Consider the following 25,472-nt stretch of genomic DNA (forward strand, 5'->3'; position numbering starts at 1 on the left):
AAGCTGCATGGACACGTGCCGTGCCTACGTGTGTGTCACTGCGTGCACGCGAACCCAGTCGGAACCCCTGACACCTGCCTCTGGGCCACTATGAGCTCATCCCTTCTACCAGGGGTGGGGAGCTGGCGCGAAGCGTGGCACCCACCCACCCATGCAGAGCCTAACGGGTGCCCAGGTCAGTCCCACAGCCTAGACACACACATATTTCCCTAGAAAGCAAACCTCACATTCACCCCCACCCCACCTAGCACTCTAGCACACCTACGCTAGGATGCCCTAGTCGGGCGTTAGACAAAAACTCGATATCATGCGGCCTCGCCTCACAGGGCGTCCCCGGAAGTCGCAAAGAGTGGGGGTGTGGCCGCGGCTGCGCACTGAACGCGCCCGGGGAAGATGGCGGATGACAAGGTGAGTGTCCATGCAAGCGTGGGGCAGAAGGGAGGCAAGATATTCTTTCTCTCCCAAATCCCAACCTCCGGAAAGACTATTTGAGGTTTCGAGCCAGTTGTCTCAATTTTATAAACTCAGCCCCATAGAAAGAGATATAAGCTAGGCGTCCAGGACACCTGACTTCTGATTCTATCACTGACATTTAACTTGCTGTGTGGCCTTAGGGCAATCACTTCCTCTCTCTGGGCTTCGGTTTCCTAGTTTGTAAAGGGAGAGGCTAAATTATCTGATATTTAAGAACACTTCTTCAGGCATTCTGCCTTCGCAGAAGGATTTGAATGAGGAGAAATGTCCGGTCGTGTGTAGTGAGTCAACCTAGTCTCTCTCATCTCCAGCCAGTGTTCTGCATGAAAGTAATTTTTGACCCCTATTCCAGCTGTCTCAGCTACCCTGTTCCATGGCCCAGGTTAAAACTTCTGCCTGAAATGGTAGTGAATTGCCGAGTACTCTTTACCGAGGAAATAAGTGTTTCTTCTCCCAAACCTCTTGTCAGTATCATGGCTTATGATGTTTTAAACAAAATGGGCCCTTAAATGTTTGATGCAATGGCATGGAGGTGAGAGAAGGGGAAACCGTGTACCATCAACCCTAGGAAAACTTTTGGAGACTCAAGAGTTGGTAGGGCAATTTAGTTCTTCTCATTCATGAGTAGAAATCCCTTTTACAACATCTTTGGCAATTAAATAAATACTTCCAGTCCTGAAGACATGTTTGGTGATGGGGGAGGGAGGGTCAGTATGTACCCACTGGTATCCTGAAGCAGCCCATTATTTCACTTTGGGATGTAATTGTTAGAAGGTTTTTAGACTCCCAAGGGAGCCAACTGGGGCTTCACCTCATGTCCTCAGCTCCAAAATCAGTTTAAAGTATTCTGGGAAATAGTTGGCTTTAAGGGAACATATTTACCCAGTCCAGGGATGGAGGCATCTGATACCTTTCATCTGATCCAAAGCCCCTAGAGCCTATTGTCCCAAGGAATATGAAATCCCCTGTGCTACTAAGTCTCACTCTCCTGAAGATAGTACTCAATGACAATGTTTGCTCTTAATGCTGGAAAGAAAAATAAATCAGGTTTAGAGCCAAAGAATTTGGTCAAGAAAGAATTCTCAATTTGACCTAAATACTAAATCCAGTTTTTCTACTATAAATGGAAAGGCTGAAATCTTGAGTAATTTGTAAGGAGAATAAAATCCCATTTACTATTTCAAAAAGGAATCCCTTGGGAATAATGGTTGGAAGCTTCTGCCTTTGGGACATCCCGTTGAACTGGGTTGGAGGAACAAGATTCAGTTGACTTGGTCAGACTGTAAATAGAAAGCTTCTCCCCTGCCATAGGACTCGATGTCAAAGGTGAAAGACCTGGCTTTCCTAAAAAATCAACTGGAACATCTACAGCGGCGACTAGAAGAGGAGGTCAAGACAGGTGTGGAACAGGTAATTGGCAAGTTGGCATAAAGGCACAAATATACCCAAATAGTCCCCACCTGATGTCACTTAGTAGTGAGATTAATATCGCTGATGTTTGGTTCACATTCTCCCTCCCTCTGGTAGCCACATCCTATATCTTAATGATGTTTGCTACAGTTTTGTAGTGGAATATAGGCAGGAGCTGCATAAGTTACAGAAAGTCAATGATGGCATGAGGCTAAATTACTAAATGGCAGAGGCTTAAATGATTAGACTGGTGGGGGTTGACTAGGATTCTTTCTAGGTTTTCCAGCCAAACAAACTTGAGAAAATATCTCTGTATACTTCAGTTTCTATACCTGGATTTAGGGGTAGTTTGGGACTAGGCTCTACTCAGAAAGCTCCTGGCAGAAGAGAGCCTTTCTCAGTCTTGTTGCTAGGGCATGTATCCCAATTTGAGTCTTACTCCATGTTTTCAATGCTATCTGACTCTGACTTTCTTGCAGGAAGGATCGTTCTTGTCATCTCCTTTTCTCAAAGGCTTCCTGGCCGGCTATGTCGTAGCCAAGTTGAGGGCATCTGCGGTGATGGGCTTCGCAATTGGTGCATGCACCGGCATCTATGCAGCACAGTCCTATGCAGTCCCCAACATCGAGAAGACCTTGAAGGATTATCTCCGGGCCCTGCGTAAGGGACCTGACTAGTGCACTCTCAGCAGTCTTCCCCCCAAAGCTTCCTCAAGAAGGCCCACTGCCCTCTGAGGATAAGCCTTGGAATCTGGAACATCATGGATAGACAGCAGGACTGACTATATAGGGTTATCAAGGAAGACTAGCTGTCTTGCCCTGTCTCTAACCTCCCTAGCTAATCACTTTCAGTTGCCTCAGCTACTCCAGACTCCCTGTCTTCTACTTATATTCTTCTTTCAGCCTTCCAGCATCTGTGCTTCTAGACTATTGTGTGTCTGTATGTTTCTCTTGTTTTTTTTTTGTTTTATTTTTATGGAGGGGGTAGAGAGGACCCCATTTCCTCTACTTATGGCGATAACCTATAACCTACCTAGTTTCTTGTTAATTTGATAATGTATCTAGAATTCTCCTTCCTAGGAGCTGGCTCCATCATTCAGTTTTACCTGATGGACTGTAAACTTTCCCCCTACTCTTACTTTTGCCATTACTTACCTACCTAAGGCCTCAGTTGGTAGAGTAGGGATGAATGTAGAGGAAGGGGGCATACCGGGCATAGGGCGCCCAAGTCAGGCCCGATGGGTGCTTATGCTCCTCTTGTCCACAACCATGTATGGTGCCCATGCCCCACTGCTGGCCTTATGTCGAATAGATGGCCATGTCCCCTTCCGCCCGTCTTCAGCTGTGCTTTGGACCGAACTGACCAAATTACTGCTATCAGCATTCTCTTTGATGGCCAGGAGGCAGCCAAGACTGTGGGACACTCTGCCTTGGCGCCAGGCTGCCCCTTTTGCACTATCTGCACTGCTCTATGGTGCCAACAACAACCTTGTTATTCACCTGCAGCGGTACATGGACCCAAGCACCTACCAAGTGATGAGCAACCTCAAGATTGGCAGTACAGCTCTCCTTTACTGTCTCTGCCTGAATCGCCGTCTTTCTGCCAGGCAGGGGCTGGCACTGCTGCTACTGACTGGTGCTGGAGCCTGCTATGCTGCTGCAGGCCTCCAGGATCCACAGGGCCATCTCCCACCACCCCCAGCAGCATCCATGCCCCTCCATGTGACTCCCCTGGGTCTGCTGCTACTCTTGCTCTACTGCCTCATCTCTGGCCTCTCCTCAGTCTACACTGAGCTGCTTATGAAGAGGCAGCATCTGCCCTTGGCTTTGCAGAACCTGTTCTTGTACTCCTTTGGGGTACTTATGAATTTAGGGCTCTATGTGGGAGGTGGGCCAGGCCCTGGGCTCCTAGAGGGTTTCTCAGCCTGGGCAGGGCTGGTAGTTCTGAGCCAGGCCCTTAATGGATTGCTCATGTCGGCCATCATGAAGCATGGAAGCAGTATCACCCGTCTCTTTGTCGTCTCCTCTTCACTGATTGTCAATGCTGTGCTCTCAGCCACCCTGCTTCACCTCCAGCTCACGGCTGCCTTCTTCTTGGCCCTCCTGCTTATTGGTCTGGCTGTACATCTCTACTATGGAGGCCGGTAGAGCCAGAGGGCCTATCCTCTGGAGCCGTTTTGCTCTCCAGTTCTATTAATGCTGGCTTGGTGTTACTTCAGTCAACACTGTCCTTTCCAGTGACCAAGGACTCACCTCTTGGAGAAGGTGCTTTTCTCCTTCCTTGAACAGAGATGGAAGGCCCATCAGGAATGTTGGAGGTTTTCCTTAGGGGTGGTTCTAGTCTGCCCTTTTCACTCATCTTAGCCTCTTTCTAGCCTATCTGCTGCCCTCCTCTTCCCCCCCCCCCCAAACCATTACACTTCTTCTTTCCCATGCCTGGTAGCTTCAACCTATTTCCTCATACTGTTCTCAGCCAGAATCCCTGATAGAAGTGCCTTTGAAAGGAGAGAGCAGTCAGGCCCAAGGAAGCCCCTGGTAGGAGGTGAGGGGGAACCCAAGGAGGCCTAAAGCAGATTTGAGTTTTTGTCAACAAAATACTGTTGTTAGCTCAAGTTTGTCCCCTAAATTCTGAGGTCAGCTTTCTGTTCCCATCATTGTGTAGAGGGGAAATGGATCCTGTTTCTATCAACTACTGCCTGGAAGGTCTGACACCTAGCTGTTTTTCTGCTGTCATCCTTGACATCTGATCATCGGGCCACCCCTCTCTTCATCACTCCTGCCATGATAATTTAAACTCTGACCTGGATTACTAAAATGTGAGCTCTGGAAACTTAGAGTAGAAGGCAGAGAGAGCCTTTTCCTATATTGAGTACTGAGGCTCTTCCTTGTCCTCATAGGTAATACTTGCCTGTCCAGTACATTTCTGTCTAGCCTATTAGCTGGCTTATTCTAAGTCTGTTTCCTCTTTATTCTCTCAGCCCCCATAGCAATGCACCAAAAAGCCAAAATGTAGACAACTTTGACCTCCTGTGCCCCATCTCAAACTTTCCAGGAAGGTTCTGCCAGTACTAGGGTCCATGTTGTCTGGTAGTGTTACTAGCCTCCCCTCTACCCCTGCCTTACCCACTCTCTTCCGGCTCTAGCACTTCATAGGAGAAACTCAACTGCTCCCTTCCTTGCTGCTGCTCTTTCAGAATCAAGACTGAGTCTCCTTAATTGAACTAGGTCTGAGCCTTCACAGGTTCACAAGGAATGCTAATGTCCTCCTCTCTTATGTCCTTCACCTTTTTGATGCAGGTTGGAGAGCTCTGTTGCTCCTCTACACTCCTACTGGACCCTGCTTCTGCCAGGAAATAATTCTGTTCTTAGAGTCTCAATCTGGCCACCTTTTCTGAGATATATCCTTAACTTCCTAGTAAGAAGGAGACTCCTTTACAGGGGTAACTTAGACTAGGGCATGTGGGATTTTTCTGTAGGTCAATCAGTGTTTCCTTAACTGCATAAGCAATAAGGTCTCAATAAAGTGTTTCTGAAAGTAGGAATTTCCCTACCATCTGCCATAATGTGTCGTGTCCTCTGTAAACCCCTGGTGGTAATTGAGCTCTTTGATGTCGAGTTGAGCCTGGAGAGTCTCATATACACCTTAAGAGGTAGGTTAATGTTGGTACCATGTTATAGGCCAGAATAATTTGTGTTTTCATTGAATTCTACAACTAGAATGAGGAAGTAGAACAGAAGCTCAAACCCAGACCCTTTCATTGCATTATATTCCAATGGGGGGGGGGGGGGACTTAAAATATCCAACAGCTTCATTTTACCCCCTCATTCTCCTCAACCCACTACAATCTAGCTTCTGACTAATCACCTGCTATGAAACAATTGCCTCAAAAATTGCCAGTCACTTAATGGCTAAATCAAATGCCCTTTTCCATATTCTAGTCCTCTGATCTTTCTGTCACTTTTAATATTAGTGATATTCTTCTCCTGGATAATCCATTGACTTCTGTGGTCAATCTCTTCTGGTTTTCCTTTATCACTGTTCCTTAGCTGAACCATCATCTCCTGGCTTTTTTAACATGGATATTATCCTAGACCCTCCTCTCTACACTTTCTCCCTTGTCAAATTTTCAGTTCCCATGGGTTCAATTGTCTTTTTGCATAATATTCCCAAAAATCTATATCTAGAGTCCTCTCAAGTGCCAATAGTATTTTTTTCCATTTGTCTGCTAAACAGCTCCTGGATGTCCAGTTGACACTGCAGATTCAGAATGTCTAATTATCTTGACAGCTACCATGTTCCCCCACACACAACCAGCACCTTCATATTTTCCCCGTTTCTCTTTGAGGGAGTTGCTGACTTCCCAGTAAGAGAATTGTAACCTCAAAATTGTCTTTGTTCTCTTATCTCCATCTCCTTGATAGTTGCTCAACTTTTTCATGACACTTCCACATTTCTCATATCTTCTGCTACACCCTTTACAGAAAATTCCCTGTTCCCTAACCATGACCTGACCCTATTTTTAATTTTTAATTCAGTATCTGTCAATGAGTATTAAGCATCTGGCTGTCTCAGTTATAGGACAGATGCCATTTTGCTTTGGTACAGGAATTTTACTCACTGGGAATTCCCTGTGCCAGAGAAATTAAAAGGATAGGCCAAAAAGTAATTTTCAAGGCACTTGGGGAATCAAAGATACAAGTTGTCCCTTTCCTTAAGGATCTTATATGCCATTGGTGGCTGCAGCAAGTACACATCTGAAGTAATTTTTTCGTTGAAGGGAAGTAGAACTGAGAGGTAAATTTGAGGAGGATAAGCATTTCAGGCAGGGGCCACAGCTTTTTCAAAGATATGCAGGCAGGAAATGAAATATTTTGCAGGGAATAGCAAAGAAGCCAGTTTGGCTGGAATGTAAGGTCCACACTAGGAAGTAATAGGAAGTCAGGCTGGAAATATAAATTGGAATCTTGTATGGGACTTTAAGTGCCAAAGGAGTTGATATTTGTCCTTAGGAAAGAAAGATGCACCAATGTTTCTTAAGCAAAAAAAAACAATGTGCTTTAAGAATAAACCTATCAGTTTGGCTAATATGACTGAAAAGGAAAGTGATCAATGTTGAAGGGGATGTGGGAAATTGAGACTAATGCATTGTAGGTGGAATTGTGAACTAATCCAACCATTTTGAAGAAAATTTTGGAACTATGCCCAAAGGGCTATAAAATGCATATCCCAGCAATACCTCAATTATAACTATCCCAAAGAGATATTGTGTGTGTATGTAAATTTGGCTGCTGTGTGAAAGAAGGATGAGAGAAGAAAGACTGGAGACAAGTGGTCTAATTAAGAAGCTATTGCAATAGTAAGATGATACGGCTTGAACTAAGCTGGTGACCAAGTGAGAATAGAGAAAGGGACCAGAGGCAAGATAGTGAAAGAATTGATGAGAGTCATTAATAGAATAATATGGAGGAGAGAGTGAAGAGTTAATTGTAGCTGAGATTGTGTACCAGGGACTTGAAGGACAATGCTCTTAGCAGATATAAGGAAAAGATAAATAAGTTCAGTGTTAGCCATATTGAATCTGAGATTCCTTTGACTCAAACTAGATGGAAATGCCTGTCAGGTAGTGATATGGATCTTGGACTCAGAAGAAAAATGAGGGTTAGATATCTAAATCAAACATCTGCATTGGGGTAAGGTGGGATAGGGAACAAGAACTGCTATCACCCATGACTGTGCTAAGTGCTTTACCAATATCTCATTTAATCTTCACAACAACCTATGTTGTCCTGTTACTCTCCTCATTTTACAGTTGAGGAAACTGAAACAGATAGATTTAAGTGACTTTCTCAGTGTCACAGGAGACTTGGAGCAAGAAAGATGAAAGGGACTTGTTTGATTGGTTTGGCTTTGCTTTTTTTCTTCAGTTAGAAAAGTTGAAGTCCTGATGGGAGAGAAGAGGGAAATAAGAGACTTGAAGAAAGAAGAGGTTTGCATTAACTCTGAGACACTCCAGGAAGAGAAAAAGGATTCCAAAAAAGTAAAAAATAAATGAAATGACAAAGACCTATTTTAGATAGCATGAATTTGAACCCAGTGGGCAACAGATAATGAGGTGATCTCAGGACAGAAGATATTAGCAGGTCTGAATGGACGTAGGTCAAGGGAGCAAAGAATTTTGGGTAACGAACAAAGTTTGGCTAGACTGGTCAACTACCATTCAACCTGGGAAGGGAGAAAAGTGAAACTAGATTAGAACAGACTTGGAATAGGACTTGTTGATCAAAGTGAATATAAAGAATAGGTTTAGGAAGAATCCAACAGAAGGAGAGATAAAATAGGAGATTGTTATCAGAGGGTATAATAGTTGAAGATCTTGGAGGGGACCCAGATACAGGTGAGATTAAGATCTAAAGCAGAGGTTCTCAACCTCTCAATTTGTAGCAATGAGAATACATAATGCATATCAGGTATTTACATTCCGAATCATAACTAGCAAAATTACATTTTGAAGTAGCCACCAAAATAATTTTTTGGTTTGGGGTCACTGCAACATGAGGAACTATATTGCAGGGTCACGGCATTAGAAAGGTTGAGAACCACTGATCTAAAGCATGAAGGGACAGCTATATGGCTCAGTGGATTGAGAGCCAGGCCTAGGGAAGTCCTAGGTTCAAAACCTGGCTCCAGACACTTCCTAACTCAGTGACCCTGGGCAAGTCACTTAACTCCCACATTGCCTAGCCATTACCACTTCTGCCTTGGATCCCATACAAGGTATGGATTCTAAGACAAAAGGTAATGACTAAAAAAAAAAAGATCTAAGACATGATGATCTCTGTGGCTGAAAAATGATGGTCTGTGGTTAAAATGCTTCCTTTCTATTAAGAAAAGAGAAACTTTTAAGAGTAGAAAGTTGTATGCTCTGTAAGTCACAATTAGAAGGTTTTGATTAAATTTTTTATGGCAAGATAGGGGATGGTATATGATTGTGATGGAATACTACCGCACCATAAGAAATAATGAGCAGGTTAATTTTTTTTTTAATCTGGAAAGACCAACATGAAATTATGAAGAGAGAAACCAGTAGAACCGAGAGAACATTATATACAACTATAGATTTAATATTTGAAGGACAACTTTTGAATGTCCACTTCCAGAGAAAGAACCAATAAATAGAAACACAAAAGACATCATTTATACACACATTTTTGGAGCTGGGTAATGCATTCTGTGATGTGGGAAGTGGGACAGGTAGTCAGAGATACCTGGGAATTTTAATGTAACCAAACAAACATTTTAAAAAAGATTCTATAGGAAAGTTTTTACTGGGAAATTATTAAATTGTCCAAACAAAATATATCAATACTTTTAAAAAAATATGTAATGGAAGCCAGGGTGTTTGAAGAGGCATCTCAAGGATAAAGATGGCCGTGTGTCAGTAAAAAGAGAGTGCTCTGGAGTCAAGAGGACTTGGGTTCTAATTCTGGGTCTGTGTGACCTGAGACAAATCACTTAATGTGCTTGAGCTCTATTTTCCTCATCTTTACTATAAGTAGAGAAGTTGGACCAAGGTCATGGGATCTTATTCCAACAGATGAAGAACCTGAGTCCTGGATCATTGGTCACTCAGATAGCAAGTATCAGAGGCAGAAATTCTTCCAACTCCAGTCAGTATTCTTTTCCTCTGTACCCTCATTAGGTAGTTTCTGAGGTGACTTATACATCTAAATCTAAACCCCAAACTGAGGTAGCTTGGAAGAACCATGAACCAGATACTACATTCCTTGTGAAAAGAGGGTGAGGGACCCAGAGGCAACAGCAAGGATCTGCACAATTATATAGAGGTGGTTGTTTGGCATTGACTGCTAGAGGATCTGAAAATGTCAGTGGAAATCAAGCAGTATGAGAACTATTCTTAACATAGAGTGGTCTTTAGTTAGTAGGCCAGAGGGAGAAGTGTCAGCCACCAGATGTCCAGGGATGTAGTGTCTGAAGAGTCAAGTTTTAGTGCAGCCATAAAAAGGAAAAAAAGAATAAACCAGAGAGATCTAGGAAGAGGAGATGTTTCTTAACAGTAGTTGAGGATTTCCAGAGACACAAAGGAAAGACAGTGAAGAAGAAGAAAGGGATTATGTAGGGGTAGGCATATTAGAATCTTGAAAGTATTATTGGTGTATTGATATTGTATCTTTTGTGTTCATATACCACACTCATGGTCATGTCACTTATTGATCATTGTATTTCCAAATCTTCAGTCTAAAGGTCAAAAGAATTCCTGGGCAGGGCTGCCACAGGGTATTAGCTACCTCCTTGTTAGACCACACTCTACCAAGTCACATGTTTGATTAACCTCCTCCTCTTTGATTAATGATTGTCAATTGAGCCAGTGTTAAAGCCTATGCCATGTCACATGTTCATTAGTTACCTCCCACTCCACATTCCTAAACTCTCCAATAAAAGTTTGAGGGCACGTGTAGAGCCCTCTCTCAATTACATCAGAAGGGCATGGCAAGATGTAGCCCATATTTTTAACTCCTTGTCTCTGAGTCTTTATTCCTTTGTCTCTCTCTTTCTCTCCTCTATCCATTTTCCCTCAGTTTCCAATCTCCTTCTCAGGTGTCCACTCACAAGAATTTTAAGATGTAACTACAGGAGGTTACAAGGGGAAAGGTTACAATTGATAGGGGGCAGGGGGTAGGAGGAGTGGGCAGTTTTCCACTCAACAGATGCTAAAATTGAGTCATCAAGATTAGGAATGCAAGAGAAAGGAGTTTGCCAGGACAGAGCAAGTGCCAGCTGACTGGGTCTCTCTATATTCCAAGGTTTTGTGATACTATGTTTTTCTCCAAATTCTTGGGAGTTGGAAATAAAAAAGCACAGCCTTCCAGCTGGGTGGCAGTAAATACTTGGTGATCTACTCCCCAGAAGTAGGGCTGAATTTATACAATAAGGAAGATTCTTGGCTGTGGCTACTAAAAGCATGGTTTTAATTTGATTCTTGAAGAACAGGTATGACTTGTGGGGCCATGTCTGTTGGCCAAGGCAGTCCTGGATTAGATTTACTTTGAGGAAAATGTGTTTAGGCAGACTGCCAGAGCTTAAATTTTTCCCCTCCTCTCTGTGATTTCTGTTGGGAGATGTGGAACATAGAATCATTGAAGCCCTGTTGGAGGACCAAGACTGTCAGCACCCCAATCTCATCTCTTCTAATAATAATCCTTTGTACTTCAGGACAGAGCCCTGGGATATACTCTCAGATTAAGATTAGTGAAACAGTTCCTATTTTTATTATCATTTGAACCCCACTTCTTTCCTACACTCCTTCTCATAGTCCTCACCCTGCTTGAGCTGCTCATTCTGGACTTGGAGCTGCTCATTCTGTGTGGCCAGAGAGACAGCATCCTGTAAGACTCCAGCCAACAGGACTCGGTGATGGAACTCTCTGGCAGCAGCCTGTTCCTTCCACAGCCCCTGACAAGCCTGGAACACCTGTGCTTTTAATGGGAAGATTATTGGTTAGAGGAATTCAGACACCTATTTCTTTAGCTGGGACCTGAGTGCCCACCTGCCAACACAGGACATAGAACGGGCAAACAGGAACTTGAGTTATTAAGCCGGAGCTTCATCATTCCTCCACCATCATTCTTTGTTTACTACTAACCTGCAAGATGTGGCAAGTCTGGGTCCGGGTTCCTTGGACATACAGCTTGTACAGGGCCTCTAGGTCCTGTTCAGCTGCATCTCGCTCCAATCTCAGAGCCTCCACTTGTAAAGCCAGTGCTGTGTGATCCTGCCCCCAGCTCAGATTCTCAGCAGATTGGCCTGGGATCTAAGGACAGAACACCAGTATTTGCAGAGACAGAAGAAGCCTACTCTTTAGCTTCAGCATTAGTCTTGGTCTCTTTTTAACATTTTCCTCCTAGATATCTAGGACTAACCTGATCTGTTGCTGTTTCCTTGTCTTGCTTCAAGCAGCTCAGTTTCTCTTGGATCTGGGATCGGTGATGCTCCCGGAGCAGCTGCCTATGGGCCCGTGCTAACATAAACTGCAGTGCTATGTCAGGGGGCTAAGAGATAGAATAGACACCAACAAGGAGGACTTACATTCTGGTTTTCATTTGGCCAAGTTCCATTTTCCTTTCCCTTAGAGGCAAGAGTTCTTAACCTGGAGTACATTAGATTTTATGAATCTATTGAACTTGGATGGGGGAGGGGGAAAATTAGATATTTATTTTAATTGACTGTTATCTGAAATCCAGCATTTCCTTCAGTGATGAATATAGCCAACGAGCCATAGCAGTATGAGGTTTCACTAGATTACCAAATGGGTCGGTCCATGACAACAAAAATTTAATAACTCTTACCTTACTAATATAGAAATGTGTTTTGCATACTTCACATGTATGTTGGGTTTCATATTGCTTGCCTTCTCAAATGGGTGGAGAAGGGGTGGGAGGGAGGGAGAGAATTTGGAACTTTAAAAAAGTGTTAAATTAATTTTAATTTAATTTTTTAAAAAACTACTGCCTTAGAGATAAGGCCTACTTTCCCCACTGAGTCCATTGGTTTTTCCTCTTACAAAGTTCCCAGTTCCCACTGTCCCCACCTAAAATTTAGAGGATTCAGTATTACTGGTAGTGAATTCCTGAGTAGTAAAATCAGCTAAGTCCAAGAGAAATAGAAAGTAACTTTGCCAACTCTTTCTAAAAAAAGGGATCATGATCAGATCATTGGCTTTGGAGTCAGAGGACCTGAATTTTTTTTTTAATCCTTCTAGTATCAATTTTTTTTAACTCTTACTTTCTTTCTTAGAATTGATACAGGTTTTGGTTTCAAGGTAGAAGAGCTAAGGACTAGATAATTGGAGTTAAGTGACTTGCCCAGTGTCACACAGCTAAAAAGTATGTGAGGCTAGATTTGAATCCAGGTCCTCCCCACTCCAGGCATGGCTCTCTATCCACTGCCCTACCCTAGCTGTCCCAGAGGACCTGAATTTAAATGTCTGCTCTGCTACTTATTATCTATGTACTCTTAGGAAAATAACTTATTCTCTACTGTCCTTAATTTCCTCATCTGGAGAATGAGATTGGACTAAATGATCTCTAAGGTCCTCTCCAAATCTAAATCCTAGTCTAAGAAAAGCATAAACCATACCTGATTGTTACCACAATCACCAAGATAAAGCAGTGGGCCTTTCCCTCCCAGATATTTTCCGTAATTCAGCCTGCCCTTTTATGACTCCTTTCCTTCTTTCAGATTTCCCATAGTGTTCATTTTAACCTAATTTTACCCACAGAAAAGGACATCTGTTCCCCATGTACTCTCTATAGGAATGGGTGAAGCTTTGCCTTTTTCTTGGAGCCCCCAGGAGGGTAGTTTCCTGGTGCTGCTGATAGGAGTGACTTCTTTCCCAGGCCCAGAGTTTCTGAAGTGCATGCTGCCAAAGAGAAATATTTTTATTCTAGGGGAAGATAGATAAACTAAGAGGAACTCCAAGAAGATAGTGTGTGGGTCACAGGGCCTGAACTCACCTTGGGGGTGCTTCTGGAAAACAGGAGAAAAGGTCTCTTTTGAATCTAGCACCTAGAGAAAAGTGTCATAATACAACAAAGCTTCCTTCTTGAAAGGTTGTAGAGATTTTAATTTCATTTTTTAAAAAGTGATTTTTAAGCAACTGTAGATATCATTAAAATGTAATCAGGAACCTTGAAAAGATTCTTATGATAACAATACTTAAAGACAAATATCTTTAAATGTTTTAAGAATGCTGATCAACAAATGAGGTGACTTGGCCAGATTCTGATTCTAGCAGACTCATGATGAAACAGGGCTGCCCACTTCCTGGTGAGAGAAAGAGCCCAAATTGCAACAGGCTTTTTAGGTCTGACCAATATAGGAATTTGTTTTGCTCAACTATGCATATTATTATGCAGGCTTTGTTTTCTTTCTTCTTTTTTTTTCCCCAGTGGGAGTAGGAAGCAGGTGAGAAGGGAGAGAAGGTAGATTTTTGGTTACTTGAAAAAAATTTACTTAAATTTAAAAAGCAAAGAGTAATATTGTGAGATCAGATGCCAGATCTTAAGGGTACTTAGGATACTTATCTTCCTTTTTTTAAGATAAACAGATACCAAGATTAACAAGGTACCAAAATAAATAGGAAGAAGGACAGATAGTTGACACAGTGTATAGAGAGCCAAGCTTAGAGACTGGAGATCCTGGGTTCAAATGTGACCTCAGAAACTTATTAGTTGTATGGCTCTGGGCAAGTCACTTAACCCTAGCTCTCCTGCCTTGGAACCAACACTTACTATCGATTCTAAGACAGAAGGTAAGGGTTTTAAATTAATAAATAGGAATTGGGGTTAATGAGTCTGAGGTCTGTCTCTTCTCTGTCATCACTCTATATGTAAGAGATGTACCAGCAGGAACATATGAAAGAGACATCCCTCTAGGAAGTTGGAAAAATAGGAAAGCTTTGGCAATGTATTTGTACTTCTGCTCATCCTCTTCCCTTCCCCTCAAAGGTTTCAAAATTATTACTATTCACTGGAGCCTTTGACCTCTGATTCACTGTTTATTTTGTTGTTGTTGTTTTTCCTAGACTTTCTTTCTTAGAATGAATATTGTGTGTTGGTTCTAAGACAGGAGTGATAAAGATTAGGCAATGGGGGTTAAGTGACTTGCTCAAGGTTGCACAGCTAAGAAGTATTTGAGGCCAAATTTGAACCTACTACCTCCTGGCTCTCAATCCACTGAGCCACCTAGCTGCTCCAACCTCTGATTCATTATTAACACAGAGGACTTTTCATCATAAAAGTACCTCTTGTGGAAAACAGAATTTTCTTCTATTTAAAGTATACAATGGAGATAGACCTCAACCTATCTATAACTGACACAGATTTTTTTGAAGGCTCAGAGATGTTAAGTGTCTTAAGTATCATAGCCCAACTGGAAATTTTAAGAGGTAGGATTTAAACTCAGATGTTCTAGACTGCTAGTCCAGTACTCTATCCACTATGCCAAGTTGCCTCACCTTAAAATAGGCCAATTATAAAAAGTTATAACAAAATGTCCCTTTTTGCACCCTAAGTGCAAATTTGGAATCAAATATACTGGGAAAGGATGCTTTAATATTATCCCCAGAGCCATCTTCTATGGGTGGTGATAAAATGCTAATCTCAAGGTCTAGGGCCGTGATGGCCCTGTGTCAAAGAGGGCATGCAGAGACCTCTCTGTTGGCACGTTTAGCAACACACACACACACACACACACACACACACACACACACACACACACCTGCTTGGCCAGCTGAGAGTCCTGCCCTGACTAAGAACACAGGTGCACAGGTCCCTAAAAAGTTCTAAAAGGTTTACCATCACTGGTCTAGGGAATTGGACACCCACATACCTGTATGTTTGGAAGCCCAGGTGCAGAGGCTCCAGGTCCCTTGAGCATCATGGTCTCATAGTACCGGCTTTGGTTTTTCAATACCTGCAGATAGCAGGTTCAGTCAACAATTTCCAAAGCCTCTTTTGCCCTAGGTGAAAGGATGATACCTGGTTCTGTCTCACCTTCAATTCCCTGAGCACCAGGCTCATCTGGGTAAGCTGGCTCTCCTGCAGAGTGGTTCCAGAAAGCCCAGAGCGCAGGACCTGAAGAGCTGCCCGCCGGGCCTGGATTTCTTCTGAAGCATCCCACAGTATCGGAGAAACCTGCTTTGACTGAGTTGGGTCCTGGGCTCTTTTAGCCCCTGATAGTGAGGCCAGGAGCAGTTCCAAAGGGGTGACTGCCAGGGAGAACAGGCAATCAAAGGGACCAATTCATGGGGAGTGGGATGGACTTTTGATGTAGTCAAAGGATAATCCTGTCCACTCCTCCCAACCTCTCCTGCTAATGGGGCTTCTCCCCACTGGACTGAAACTAGGTATGGAAGACTCACTTTTCAGTGAGAAACCTAGATAAGAAGCTTCTGTGAGAACCTTGGTGCTAATGGAGAAGAGGTCAAGACAGGATTTGGAAGCCTGGGGAGCAGAGTTTTCCCCCAAAAGAATTAATTCTCTCTTCACTTCTTCTTTTCCCTTCCCTCCCTCCCCAACCTCATACCTCGTGGATCCAAGTAGAGCAGCAGGCTACTGTAACTATTCCCGAAGAGCAACTGAGTCACAATCCAAAGTAATGAGCCCACATGGGCCTTCGAGGTTTTCCCTGCCAGTGCTAGCAATAAAGGGCAGTTCCTACAAGGAGTAAGAACTAAGACCAGGCACAATGCAGGTCTTTGTGATGGGAACTGTCTTCTGCACAGCTCCCCTCTTCAGGGTTTCTTTGTTTGTATGACTAGGGTAACCTGCTCATTATGTTCTTATGCTGGAGAACTAACCACCCCTTATTATATGGGACCCTCAAACTGTTGCCCTGGATACCACCCCAAGCTACTCACGGAGCTTCTGGAAGCTGCAGGACTCTCAGTGAGCCTCGACACAGGCTTCTGACCCAGGGCCTCTTTATGGTGCTGGGCTCCAGGCAGGAAAATGTCACAGTAAGAAGGGAGTAGGCCCTGGGGATCAAGATGGTTAGGACTCAGGACAGGGCTCCTTAGGTTGCCCTCTAAGTTTCTTTCTCCTCCCCTCATCCTTTCTACCAGGGATCACAGACTCACATACCTGTCCAAGCCCTCCATTGCCTTGAGATAAAGTTGGCAGCCAGATTTGGAGTCAAGGACCTCTGCTTCACTAGCTCCTTCCACTACCCTGGGAAAAAGGTGGAAACCTAGGTTTGAAAGGACCCTTGTGATAAAGGATGAAAAGGTTTGCATTTTCCAGTTTTTTGCAACAGTTTTGCAAATTGCAAAGCTTTTCATCCTTTATCACACCCTGGAGTATGACCCTCTGCCACAGGACATTCAAAAACCTTGAATCCCAGGCATAAGAACATAATGAGCAGGTAACCCTAGTTTATAGACAAACAAGCCCTGAATAGGGCATCTGGGCAGAAGGCAGGCTTCTGAGAGAACAAAGGTCCATAAGGGAAGATAGTGCTTTTTCTGCTTCATCTTCTCCCAGAAAGTTGCAAGCTACTGGACTCCAGAATAGGCCCCTCCAGTCTGGCTTTTGTGGGAATGATGCTTGGGATGGAGTAGGGGAGTGAGGAAGTGCTGGGAGAAAATATTCCTTATCCTGGGCAAAGTGTCATACTCAGTAGAAATGCAGAAGAAAACATGAGTTATCACTTGTTTATTTGGGTACATGATTTGGAGTTTTGGTCTTGTAAGATTACTCATGAAAACAAATAATATGGAAATGGGTTTTGAGTGAGAATACATTTATAACCCAAGTGGAATTGCTTGTCAACTCCATGAATCATGTAACCTTGGAAAACTTATGGGCAAATTTGTCATTGGAATAAAGGGGGGGGGGGGAAGTAGCATACTCACAGACCCAGTGGGCACACATCCAGCAAGCTCAGGTCCCCAGCTCCAGATAATAAGTCTTGACCCTTCCCACTAGAACTGAGCTAAAAGTAATGAGAAGGTGTGGGAAGCACATGGGGTACACCTGTATGGAACCCATTAAAAGCTTCCAAATCCTGAAAAGCATTCTCTAGATCTGCCTAGTCCCTACAAATCCCTTTCAAGATTTGTCACCTGCACTAGACTTAGAGTCCTGAGGGAGGGTCCAAAGGCAACTATAGGTTGAATCTCCTCAAACAGCATTGCCAGCAACTGAAAATTATTAGAGAGGGTAGGGATAGAGTGAGGATGAGGAGAAAAGTCCCTCTGACACCCCCATCATCACCGTGAGGACTGTATGGGAGGGAGGGAGGGCAAAGTGAATTCCAGCTCTTCACCTGAGGAACCAGATCTGGCTGCTTGGCTTCTCTGCCCCTAATCAGCACAGACACACTATAACCTCTGGATACTGAGCCCAGCACAGCCCGGATGCTCTCCAAGAACTTCTGTTCTGTTTCCTGTATTGATAGAAAAGAGCTCACCTCTCTGGGAACATTAGCTCCCTGTTCCATTGGACCCCTAGACTTTTAGCCTAGGACATCACAGTCCTCCCTTGCCTCCCTGTCACACACCTCCTAAACAACAGGCTCCAAAGTGGGAAGGCACCAACAGGTTGTCTCTAGGACAGTATACAGGATGATACAAGGAGGAGAAATAGAATGAGACAGACGGAGACACAGACTTGTCAACCACCCTCCACCTACCCCCTTATTCTACCTGAGCATGCTCTGGGCCCAAGACTTGGTCCAATGTGAATGGGCGCTCCTAAGTGCAAGACTAAAGTCAGATCAATTCCTGTTTACACCCTCATTTTCCTCCATCTTCCTCATGCCTTGCCCCATCTTTCCCAACCCCAAAAGTACCAGAGTCTCAGGGTCTCCTGGATCTAGCAAAGGCATTCTAGGACCCTCTGTAAGGAATCGGTGGCTGTAGGTTTCATGATCTGTAATAGAGTGGTGGGTTACTCAGGACTGTGGACTTCTACTTTAGTGTTCTGTCCAGGACAGAGGAAACCCGACTTCAGAGTCCCCTCCAGAATTGCTTTTGGATGGGATTTCTCACCTGTCTCTGGTATGGATGCCACTTCTATAATTGCTGTCACTGTTGCAGCCTCAGCCTGAAGTAGGAGAAGATAATGAGGCCTAGGCCCTGAGACCAAGTAGCCAGGGAAGTCCAGAGGGCAAGTTTCTCCTTACCTGTTCACTGCTTGTCATGGTTCTGGAGCCTCTAGGGTTCTCCTCAATAATTCACGACCCATATGTTGGTTTAGGGCGGGGCCTGCTGTCCCCCAATCCAAGTCCACCAGGCTATCTTCAGTCAACCTGTGTCTGGTTCCCAGAATTCTGCCTTTGACCCACCCACAAGCCTCCAAGTTCCTAATACAATCAATTTATTCCGCACAAATCAGTTTCCTCTAGGGAGGAAGTACTAGACCTTCATTGGGATTTGACCATCCTGGTGAAGCCAAAGAAAAGGAAGGGAGACGGATACAGGGGTTTTAAACCCTTTTTCATATGCCCCTTTAATGTTGGAAATGCATAAAATTAAATACCTGTAACATTACAAAAAAATATACAAAAACATATTGTTTTTTTTTAAGTTCAGGGACTTCGATATAAGAACCCCTGGTCTTGGTGAACTCCAACTCTTTCAGTCTTAAATTTATGATTCCGGAAGGTAGCTCGCAGTTAGGGGGAGGAGAGTCATAAGGACTAGCATCTTGTCGGGAACTTCTATTAAGGAGAACCAGTCTTAGTTGGAAAAAATATTTCCTTCTTCCTGCTTCCTCCGCCCGCGCCCCTTTTCTCCCTCCCCCTCCCCCCAGTCCCTCCATTCCAGTGTTACGAACCAGGCTTCAGAGCCTCTGACGAAGAGAGAAAAAAGGCGTGCAGACATTTTATTTCTCAATCATTATTAATTTTTATTTTGTAATAAAAAGTGGTGGAGGTTGAGATCCTGGCAGGGTTCCCCTGCATTCCCTGGAATCACAAGTCAGTCAGGTGGGAACTTGAATGTTCTTTTCCTCTCCCTAGTTTGCTCCCCACAAGGCGAATTCTCCGGTCCCGCGCAGCAGCGCCAAGGCTGCGGCAGAGACAAGGAAGGCTAGCGTGGTGCCAGCGAACTTGCTCCCGCGAGAGGGGACTGTGCAGTCCTCTGTCAGCTGCTCCCCTTGCAGTCTGGCTGAGGCACTGGCGAAGGCAAAAGGGTTCCCTTCAAGGTTTAAGTCGGTCACCTGGGGCAACCGAGGATGCTTCCTCAGCAGGTTGTAGCTTAGGTCCAGCTGCTGCAACTTCATAGGCAGAGGCTCCGGCACACACTTCAGATTCGCGTGGGACAGGTTGAGCGAGAGCAGGGCGGCTGGCCAGGTACATTGAGTCCAGGGTGTCTTCCCCAGCTCGTTGTAACTAATGTCCAGTCGCTGCACATTTGTCCTCGTCGCCTCCAGGGCCTGGCACACTTTCCCCAAGGACTGGAGGCCAGTGTTCCGAAGCGCCAGATCCTTCAGTGCCTGGAGCTTCAAGAGGCAAAGCGCCGAAGTTAAGCTATTCTCTGTTATCTCTGGATTGTCCGACAGATCTAGAGAGTTCAGTTCCTCAAAGGCGCCCAACTCTGGGCAGGGCACATAGCTCAGGTTTAAACCAGTCAAGCTCAGTGCCTTCAGTCCAGGTTTTAGCCAAGGCCCTACCGCTGCCAGTAGGCTGCCCTCTCCGGTCCACCAAACTCCGTGGAGGTGCAGGGCTCTCAGCCTGAGGTCACTCCCACTGATTGCCGGAGGTAGCAGGGGCGGCCGCGAAATCACCAAGTCTATTAGCGACAGCTCCTCAATCCGTGTGTAGGTCAAAGCCCGCAGGAGCTGATGCAGAAGTGGGGCCGGGACCTGGGCCCCCTTTACCGTCAGCCGTCTTAGACGCAGCGCTTTCAATATGTCCGCGATTTTGCTTGGGTCAGCAATTTCTTTCTGCAAAAAGATGTCCAAGCTGTGGCCGCCCCCATGGAGATCTACCTGTACTGCGGAAATGCACATCGCAATTCTATCCCATTCAGGCTTCGGAGCGGAAAAGTTGCAGTGGCAATTATCGCCCTCTTCGTCCAGCACACAGGAAGCTGAGGCAGACGAGGGAAGCAACAGCAGGGGAGCTAGCAGCAACAGCAGTGGCCACCTCTGCCAGGTCTCCTGGGGATGACATCAGGGGCTTATCTCACGGTTGGTCCCACTGCTGGGGAATCATCGGAGCCAGAGAAGTGCGAATGGCTGGAATACTAGGACCGGGTTGGACCTCAGAATCCAAACCTGCTTTCCTTTCATTTATTCTTTCCTCTCATCCCATCCTTCTGCCCGCCCTTCCTCTCTGCCTCCCCCCCCCAATTATCCCTGCCCTACACTACACCCCAATCTAGACTGTTGGCCCCAAATCAATACTGAGAGGGATTAGGGCTCAGGTTTGGACAGTAAGGTGAGAAACAGGGCATTTACCATGGCTGGTCCCGGTAGCCTCTTTACCTACTGCTCCTCTTCTGTTTAGAGCTGAGTTATCTGGCTTCTGGGATTTGAGTCTTGGGTTTTGAATAACCGTAGTCTTTTTAAGTTCTATTAAACCCAAATTTCTGTCTCCACCCCCTACTCCACCCCCAACTTCCCTTCTGTATAGTTTTGTAATCCAGGAGATCCCAGTACCAAAAACAACAGATACTGACACTTTGGGAGTACCAGGAAGACAAACACTGAGTCCTTCCTCTCCGCCTGATTTAGTCCTCCAACTCTATTGTACTCCTGTCCCCAAGCCCTACAATCCTACCATCAGCCATCTGCTTCTAGAAATCTTGGCTGGGATGGAACCAGACATCTCCATAATTCATATAAAAAATTCCATTTCCTCTAAGCTTTCTTCACTTTCTCAATTTTTTTGAAATCCCTATTGGGTTTCTGGGAAGTGACAAACAGGACAGGAAGCAAAGAGAGAAATCTTATCTGTACTGGAGTAGACTTGATGAATGAGCCTTAGAGTCCTTTGTAGTCTGTTTCCAAATCTGTAAAATTCTAAACTTTCCTCTCATTTGGTCTCTCTGTTGACTGTCTTTCTTTGTTTAGGGAAGGGAGGTGGGGTGGGAGTTTTTAGGATTACTCAATAACTCATTACCTTTGCTCCAACAGTAAAGGAAATAACTAGTTGAGCTGGTGGAGTTAGAACTAAGCTACTGACCACAGCCTCAGTCCAAAACTGACTCAGATGAGGAGTGGGGGTTGGAGAATGTGGAAGTGGAAGTATAAGTGAATTTAAAGCTTCCAACTTTTCCTCATTTCCTTCAAATCTGTCCATCCCTGCTGTGAATCTTAAAATTTCTCAGACTTGTGAATCTTAAAAATTCTTAGACTCTACCTTAGAACATTTGGTTAGGACCGTTCCCCATTTTAAAACAATGAAGGGACTTTAGTCAGGAATGTAAGTGGGAACTCTAACATTACTCCACCCATACTTAGGCACACTTTAGGGGAAGATAAAGTTGTAAACTCCTGATTGAACAATAAAAAGTCCCCAACCCATACTTAAAGTGAAGCAAGAACCCTTAAGCTAGGTCTATTTTTAGATATAATACAAAGAGGTGCTAAGTACCTATGAAGATCAAATTAATCAGGTAACTTGCAAAGGACAAGATTAGTCTACTCAGGTGTGAATTACTCAAAAAGTTTCAGTCTAGGGGGCAGCTGGGTAGCTCAGTGGATTGAGAACCAGGCCTAGAGACGGGAGGTCCTAGGTTCAAATCTGGCCTCAGCCACTTCCTAGCTGTGTGACCCTGGGCAAGTCACTTGACCCCCATTGCCTAGCCCTTACCACTCTTCTGCCTTGGAGCCAATACACAGTATTGACTCCAAGACGGAAGGTAAGGGTTATTATAAAAAAAAATAAAAAAAATTAAAAAAAAGTTTCCGTCTACTCAGTGTGAATTAAGAATGGTCAGTCCTTTGGAAAATGTCTACTGTGATTGGTAGACATAGAAATTTAGGGGAGGTGACAGGAGAAATTTTTCTTTAAAAGGAAGGAGCTGGAGGGCTCTGAACTTAATTCAGCTTTGGAGCTGAATGGAGGTCAGGAGTCAGAGGAGGCTGTCTCTGAACACTAGAACTTGCTTGGGACAATCTTGTGGTGAGTTGATAAAAGACTGACTAGTCTCTCTCTTAAGGCTCAGGTATTCTCTCTCCTTTTTCTTAATTCCTTTATTTGTATTAATTAAAATCTCCATAAAACCCAGCTGACTTGGGTACTTCATATTTTTGGGAATTTTCCCATGGCGACCACTTTATTTTTAATATAAAACCAAGACACTAAAAATTATCTTTACAGTTTTGACTATTCAGTCTTGAAACCATATATTTCGCGGTCACAGTTTATGACAACCACTCTTTTGTATGTAACACTGCCCTGGACCCACTCAAAAATCTATCTGCTAACTGGGAGTGTGGTAGCAAATGTGATGTGCAGCAAAAGCCTTTAATGTAATTTACCTCAACTCCCACATAGGTTATAGTTGTATTCAAAGTTTATAGAATCTCCAGTTGAAAACTATCACAGAGATAGGATCCAAGGCCCTCACTTTACAGATGAGGCAACTGAAACAGGTGACTTGCCCAGGGTCATACAGGTGATTTGAACCCAGGTCTTGCAACTCTAGACATACTACTGGTCTTTTCATTATGCCAGATCTTCTCTCATTGGATTATCTGGTTAGTCTCAGTTAAGTAAACTGGCTAGTTGCCTGTCTTAGAGATAAGAAAGATTAGGCCAGTGATCTTTTCATTACCTGAGAGCTACTTCTCAATTGTCCTGTTTTCATTATAAAATATATTAGTATATAACATATATACTCCAGAGAGAACTAGCTCTTATCATATTAGTATATATGTTATAAATTATATATATAAACATATAACAATATGTTATAACATATATACTAATATGATAAGAGCTGGTTCTCTCTGGAGATGGGCTCAGGAGAGAAGAGAGAGAAATTCTGGGTGGATGAGAAGTTGACAGTGTCAAGGGGACCATGAATGAGCTCATGGATTCCATTTTATTGAGCATATAGGTCCAATATTTACATAGTTTCTACACTATATGATCAAAGAAAAATAACATATTAAGAGCACACATCCTTGGTTCCAATTTGAGGGTCCAGCTGCAGTTAGGACTCTTCACCCAATGGTAATCTTCAAAGCTTCTTTTGATCTGTCATCACTGACATAAGGATTTCTTTAGAAGTACAAAAGTACCAAGGCCACTTGTCCCAGAGATTGAGGTTTGTGATAGTAAGTTAGCTGGTCAGGATGTTCTGAGCTAGTGAGGTCCATCCAGTGGCCTCTCTGAGGATCCAAGGGTCTCTCTGCCCAGATGTGATGACCCAGTCAGAATAAGATGAGAAACACCATGCATTCAACCCATGTATACAGGCATCACACACAGTGATCTGCCATAATACTGTGGTTCATTTACTATATAGGTTTTCAGATACATACACACAATCAATTCTCTAAGTAGGTGACATTCTACATTTTGATTGGATATTATCAAATCACCTAAACAACACTCTTGTGATGTTACTACAACAAAGAATTCTGTGATTATTTACTACATTTCTACAACACTCTGTGATAGATATGAAAAATGTGAATAAAGCCATTTGTAGGTTAGTACCCCTTGATCTGCTGAGAGGATCATTGTGCTTTTGGTCAGCTTTCACTATCAATCACAATTGCTTGGGAGATGAATAACAAAACATCATCATATCTAGGTGTGAGGACCTAAAGCAGACCAGTTTTGGGGTTTTCCTTAATTTACAAGTTCTGTTTTTCTTGGGTTACTTTGAAGTGCCTAGAAATGATGCTTGGTTTCTGTTCATCAACAAATTCATTGGAGTGTGATAAATGTAGGGAAAGATTTATTATGGTGCTCAAGCATTTGGCCAGTGTTTATTGTAAAGCTTTGAAGCGTATCTTGTGCTTGAGAAAGGAGGGGTTATGTGCAATAATCTTTGGGCTTTAATTCTGTAATTGTAATCTTTTTGGGGTACTAATCTAGGGGGATTAAAGTGGGATATATATATTTATTGATCCTACAAGTATTTGCTCTCATATTATTTCTCCTGTAATGGGGAGAGATTAGTAATCATAGCAAGTCCATTAGTGGGGGAAGTTGAAAAGAGAAATCAGAGGGGGATCAGTGGGAGCCTCAATTTCTGGGGGCTGCTTGCAGACCCCATTTCCTCAGACTGTGCCCTTGTCAGCCAGTCAGGGTATGATAGCCTCCCACACTGAGCCAATTAAGAAAGCCAGGTATTCTTAGATAGTGATTTGTAGACCTACAAGGTCAAGACTGATCTTTGCCATGGTCTGAGGCAGATCTACAAATATGTCTTTTCTGGCTGCTTTTGCCTCAATGTGCCTGGAATGTCCTTATGGAATTGTCATCCCCACCCCACCCATTTTTTAAAATTATGAAGCTGTATCTCATGGACCAAGGGCAATAAATCTCTAGCACTATTATGAGTAAATAGAATAAAATGTATACAATTAGGTACTATGATTAAACAAATGAGAAAAATAACAATAACAGGAATAGTATCCACCAAAATTTGAAACAAACTTCCAAAAGGATGAAGAGATTTGAAAGTATTATTATAAGGAAATGAGCAGGAACAGGAGCTGCTAAAAAGGCAGAAGCAGGAAGGTTCCAGAATTCTAGAGAAGTGACAGGACTGTCTTCTAACAGACCGTTAAGCTGGAGGTTGAGGGTTGAGGTTGTCTAGTCCCCTAAGGTGGACCTGGTGAACTAGCTATATTCTCTCTCCTGTGGCTTTCCTTGTGATCCATCTTACCAACTACCTATTCCTGTGTATCCTGTTGATGCTGACTGAGAGATATCCCTACAGAGCTGCTTGAGACACCTAAAGCCATTTGTCAGTGAGACCTTTCCTTTGAGCCCTGTCCCTGCTTAACTTCCAACCTTACTACTTCTATCACCATCTAAGGGGTGATTTGAGTTAGTGAAGTGTATTTTATTATAGGAATTGGGACTTTTAGGTAAAGAGG

The 25,472-nt window shown here is 43.7% G+C and overlaps 4 protein-coding genes across 5 annotated transcripts; 2 read left to right on the forward strand and 2 right to left on the reverse strand.

The window, feature by feature from the left end:
• Window positions 1–13: 13 nt before the first annotated feature.
• SLC35A4 (solute carrier family 35 member A4) lies at window positions 14–5,446 on the forward strand. Of its 2 annotated transcripts, none has more exons than XM_056811400.1 (3): window positions 14–175; window positions 1,786–1,884; window positions 2,364–5,446. In XM_056811400.1, exons 1-3 carry the CDS (start codon window positions 152–154, stop codon window positions 2,559–2,561), a joined length of 321 nt encoding a protein of 106 aa, XP_056667378.1. In that variant the 5' UTR covers window positions 14–151; the 3' UTR covers window positions 2,562–5,446. The 2 variants fall into 2 exon arrangements, with proteins under 2 accessions (XP_056667378.1, XP_056667379.1); XM_056811401.1 differs by having other exon boundaries at window positions 151–408.
• Window positions 3,069–4,031, forward strand: LOC100026326 (probable UDP-sugar transporter protein SLC35A4). The gene has a single exon (XM_007473741.3). It carries the CDS (start codon window positions 3,069–3,071, stop codon window positions 4,029–4,031), a length of 963 nt encoding a protein of 320 aa, XP_007473803.1.
• Window positions 5,447–8,984: 3,538 nt separating the features above from the next.
• Window positions 8,985–18,998, reverse strand: LOC100026344 (uncharacterized). The gene is made up of 17 exons (XM_056816492.1): window positions 18,586–18,998; window positions 18,452–18,506; window positions 18,253–18,332; window positions 18,107–18,154; window positions 17,728–17,847; window positions 17,525–17,602; window positions 17,315–17,394; window positions 16,545–16,631; window positions 16,322–16,438; window positions 15,988–16,118; window positions 15,456–15,670; window positions 15,292–15,375; window positions 13,175–13,467; window positions 12,127–12,196; window positions 11,823–11,951; window positions 11,546–11,713; window positions 8,985–11,373 (listed from the first exon to the last, which is right to left on the reverse strand). The coding sequence occupies exons 1-17, from the start codon at window positions 18,601–18,603 to the stop codon at window positions 11,176–11,178; spliced, it is 1,971 nt and encodes a 656-aa protein (XP_056672470.1). The 5' UTR covers window positions 18,604–18,998; the 3' UTR covers window positions 8,985–11,175.
• A 286-nt stretch (window positions 18,999–19,284) lies between these two features.
• On the reverse strand, window positions 19,285–21,398 carry CD14 (CD14 molecule). Its single transcript, XM_007473742.3, has 2 exons — window positions 20,865–21,398; window positions 19,285–20,564 (listed from the first exon to the last, which is right to left on the reverse strand). Exons 1-2 carry the CDS (start codon window positions 20,865–20,867, stop codon window positions 19,419–19,421), a joined length of 1,149 nt encoding a protein of 382 aa, XP_007473804.1. The 5' UTR covers window positions 20,868–21,398; the 3' UTR covers window positions 19,285–19,418.
• Between the last annotated feature and the right edge of the window lie 4,074 nt (window positions 21,399–25,472).

This window comes from Monodelphis domestica, chromosome 1 (assembly GCF_027887165.1).
Source record: "Monodelphis domestica isolate mMonDom1 chromosome 1, mMonDom1.pri, whole genome shotgun sequence".
Taxonomy (NCBI): Eukaryota; Metazoa; Chordata; class Mammalia; order Didelphimorphia; family Didelphidae; genus Monodelphis; species Monodelphis domestica.

Coding starts and splice junctions, on each gene's coding strand:
- LOC100026344 (XM_056816492.1), bottom strand. Junction 17,395..17,524: donor GGACTCTAAGTCTAGTGCAG/GTGACAAATCTT, acceptor CATTACTTTTAG/CTCAGTTCTAGTGGGAAGGG. Junction 11,952..12,126: donor ATGCTGGATTTCAGATAACA/GTCAATTAAAAT, acceptor TCTATCTCTTAG/CCCCCTGACATAGCACTGCA.
- LOC100026326 (XM_007473741.3), top strand. CDS start 3,069: ATGAATGTAGAGGAAGGGGGCATACCGGGCATAGGGCGCCCAAGTCAG.
- SLC35A4 (XM_056811400.1), top strand. CDS start 152: ATGCAGAGCCTAACGGGTGCCCAG. Junction 176..1,785: donor AGAGCCTAACGGGTGCCCAG/GTCAGTCCCACA, acceptor CCCCTGCCATAG/GACTCGATGTCAAAGGTGAA. Junction 1,885..2,363: donor TCAAGACAGGTGTGGAACAG/GTAATTGGCAAG, acceptor ACTTTCTTGCAG/GAAGGATCGTTCTTGTCATC.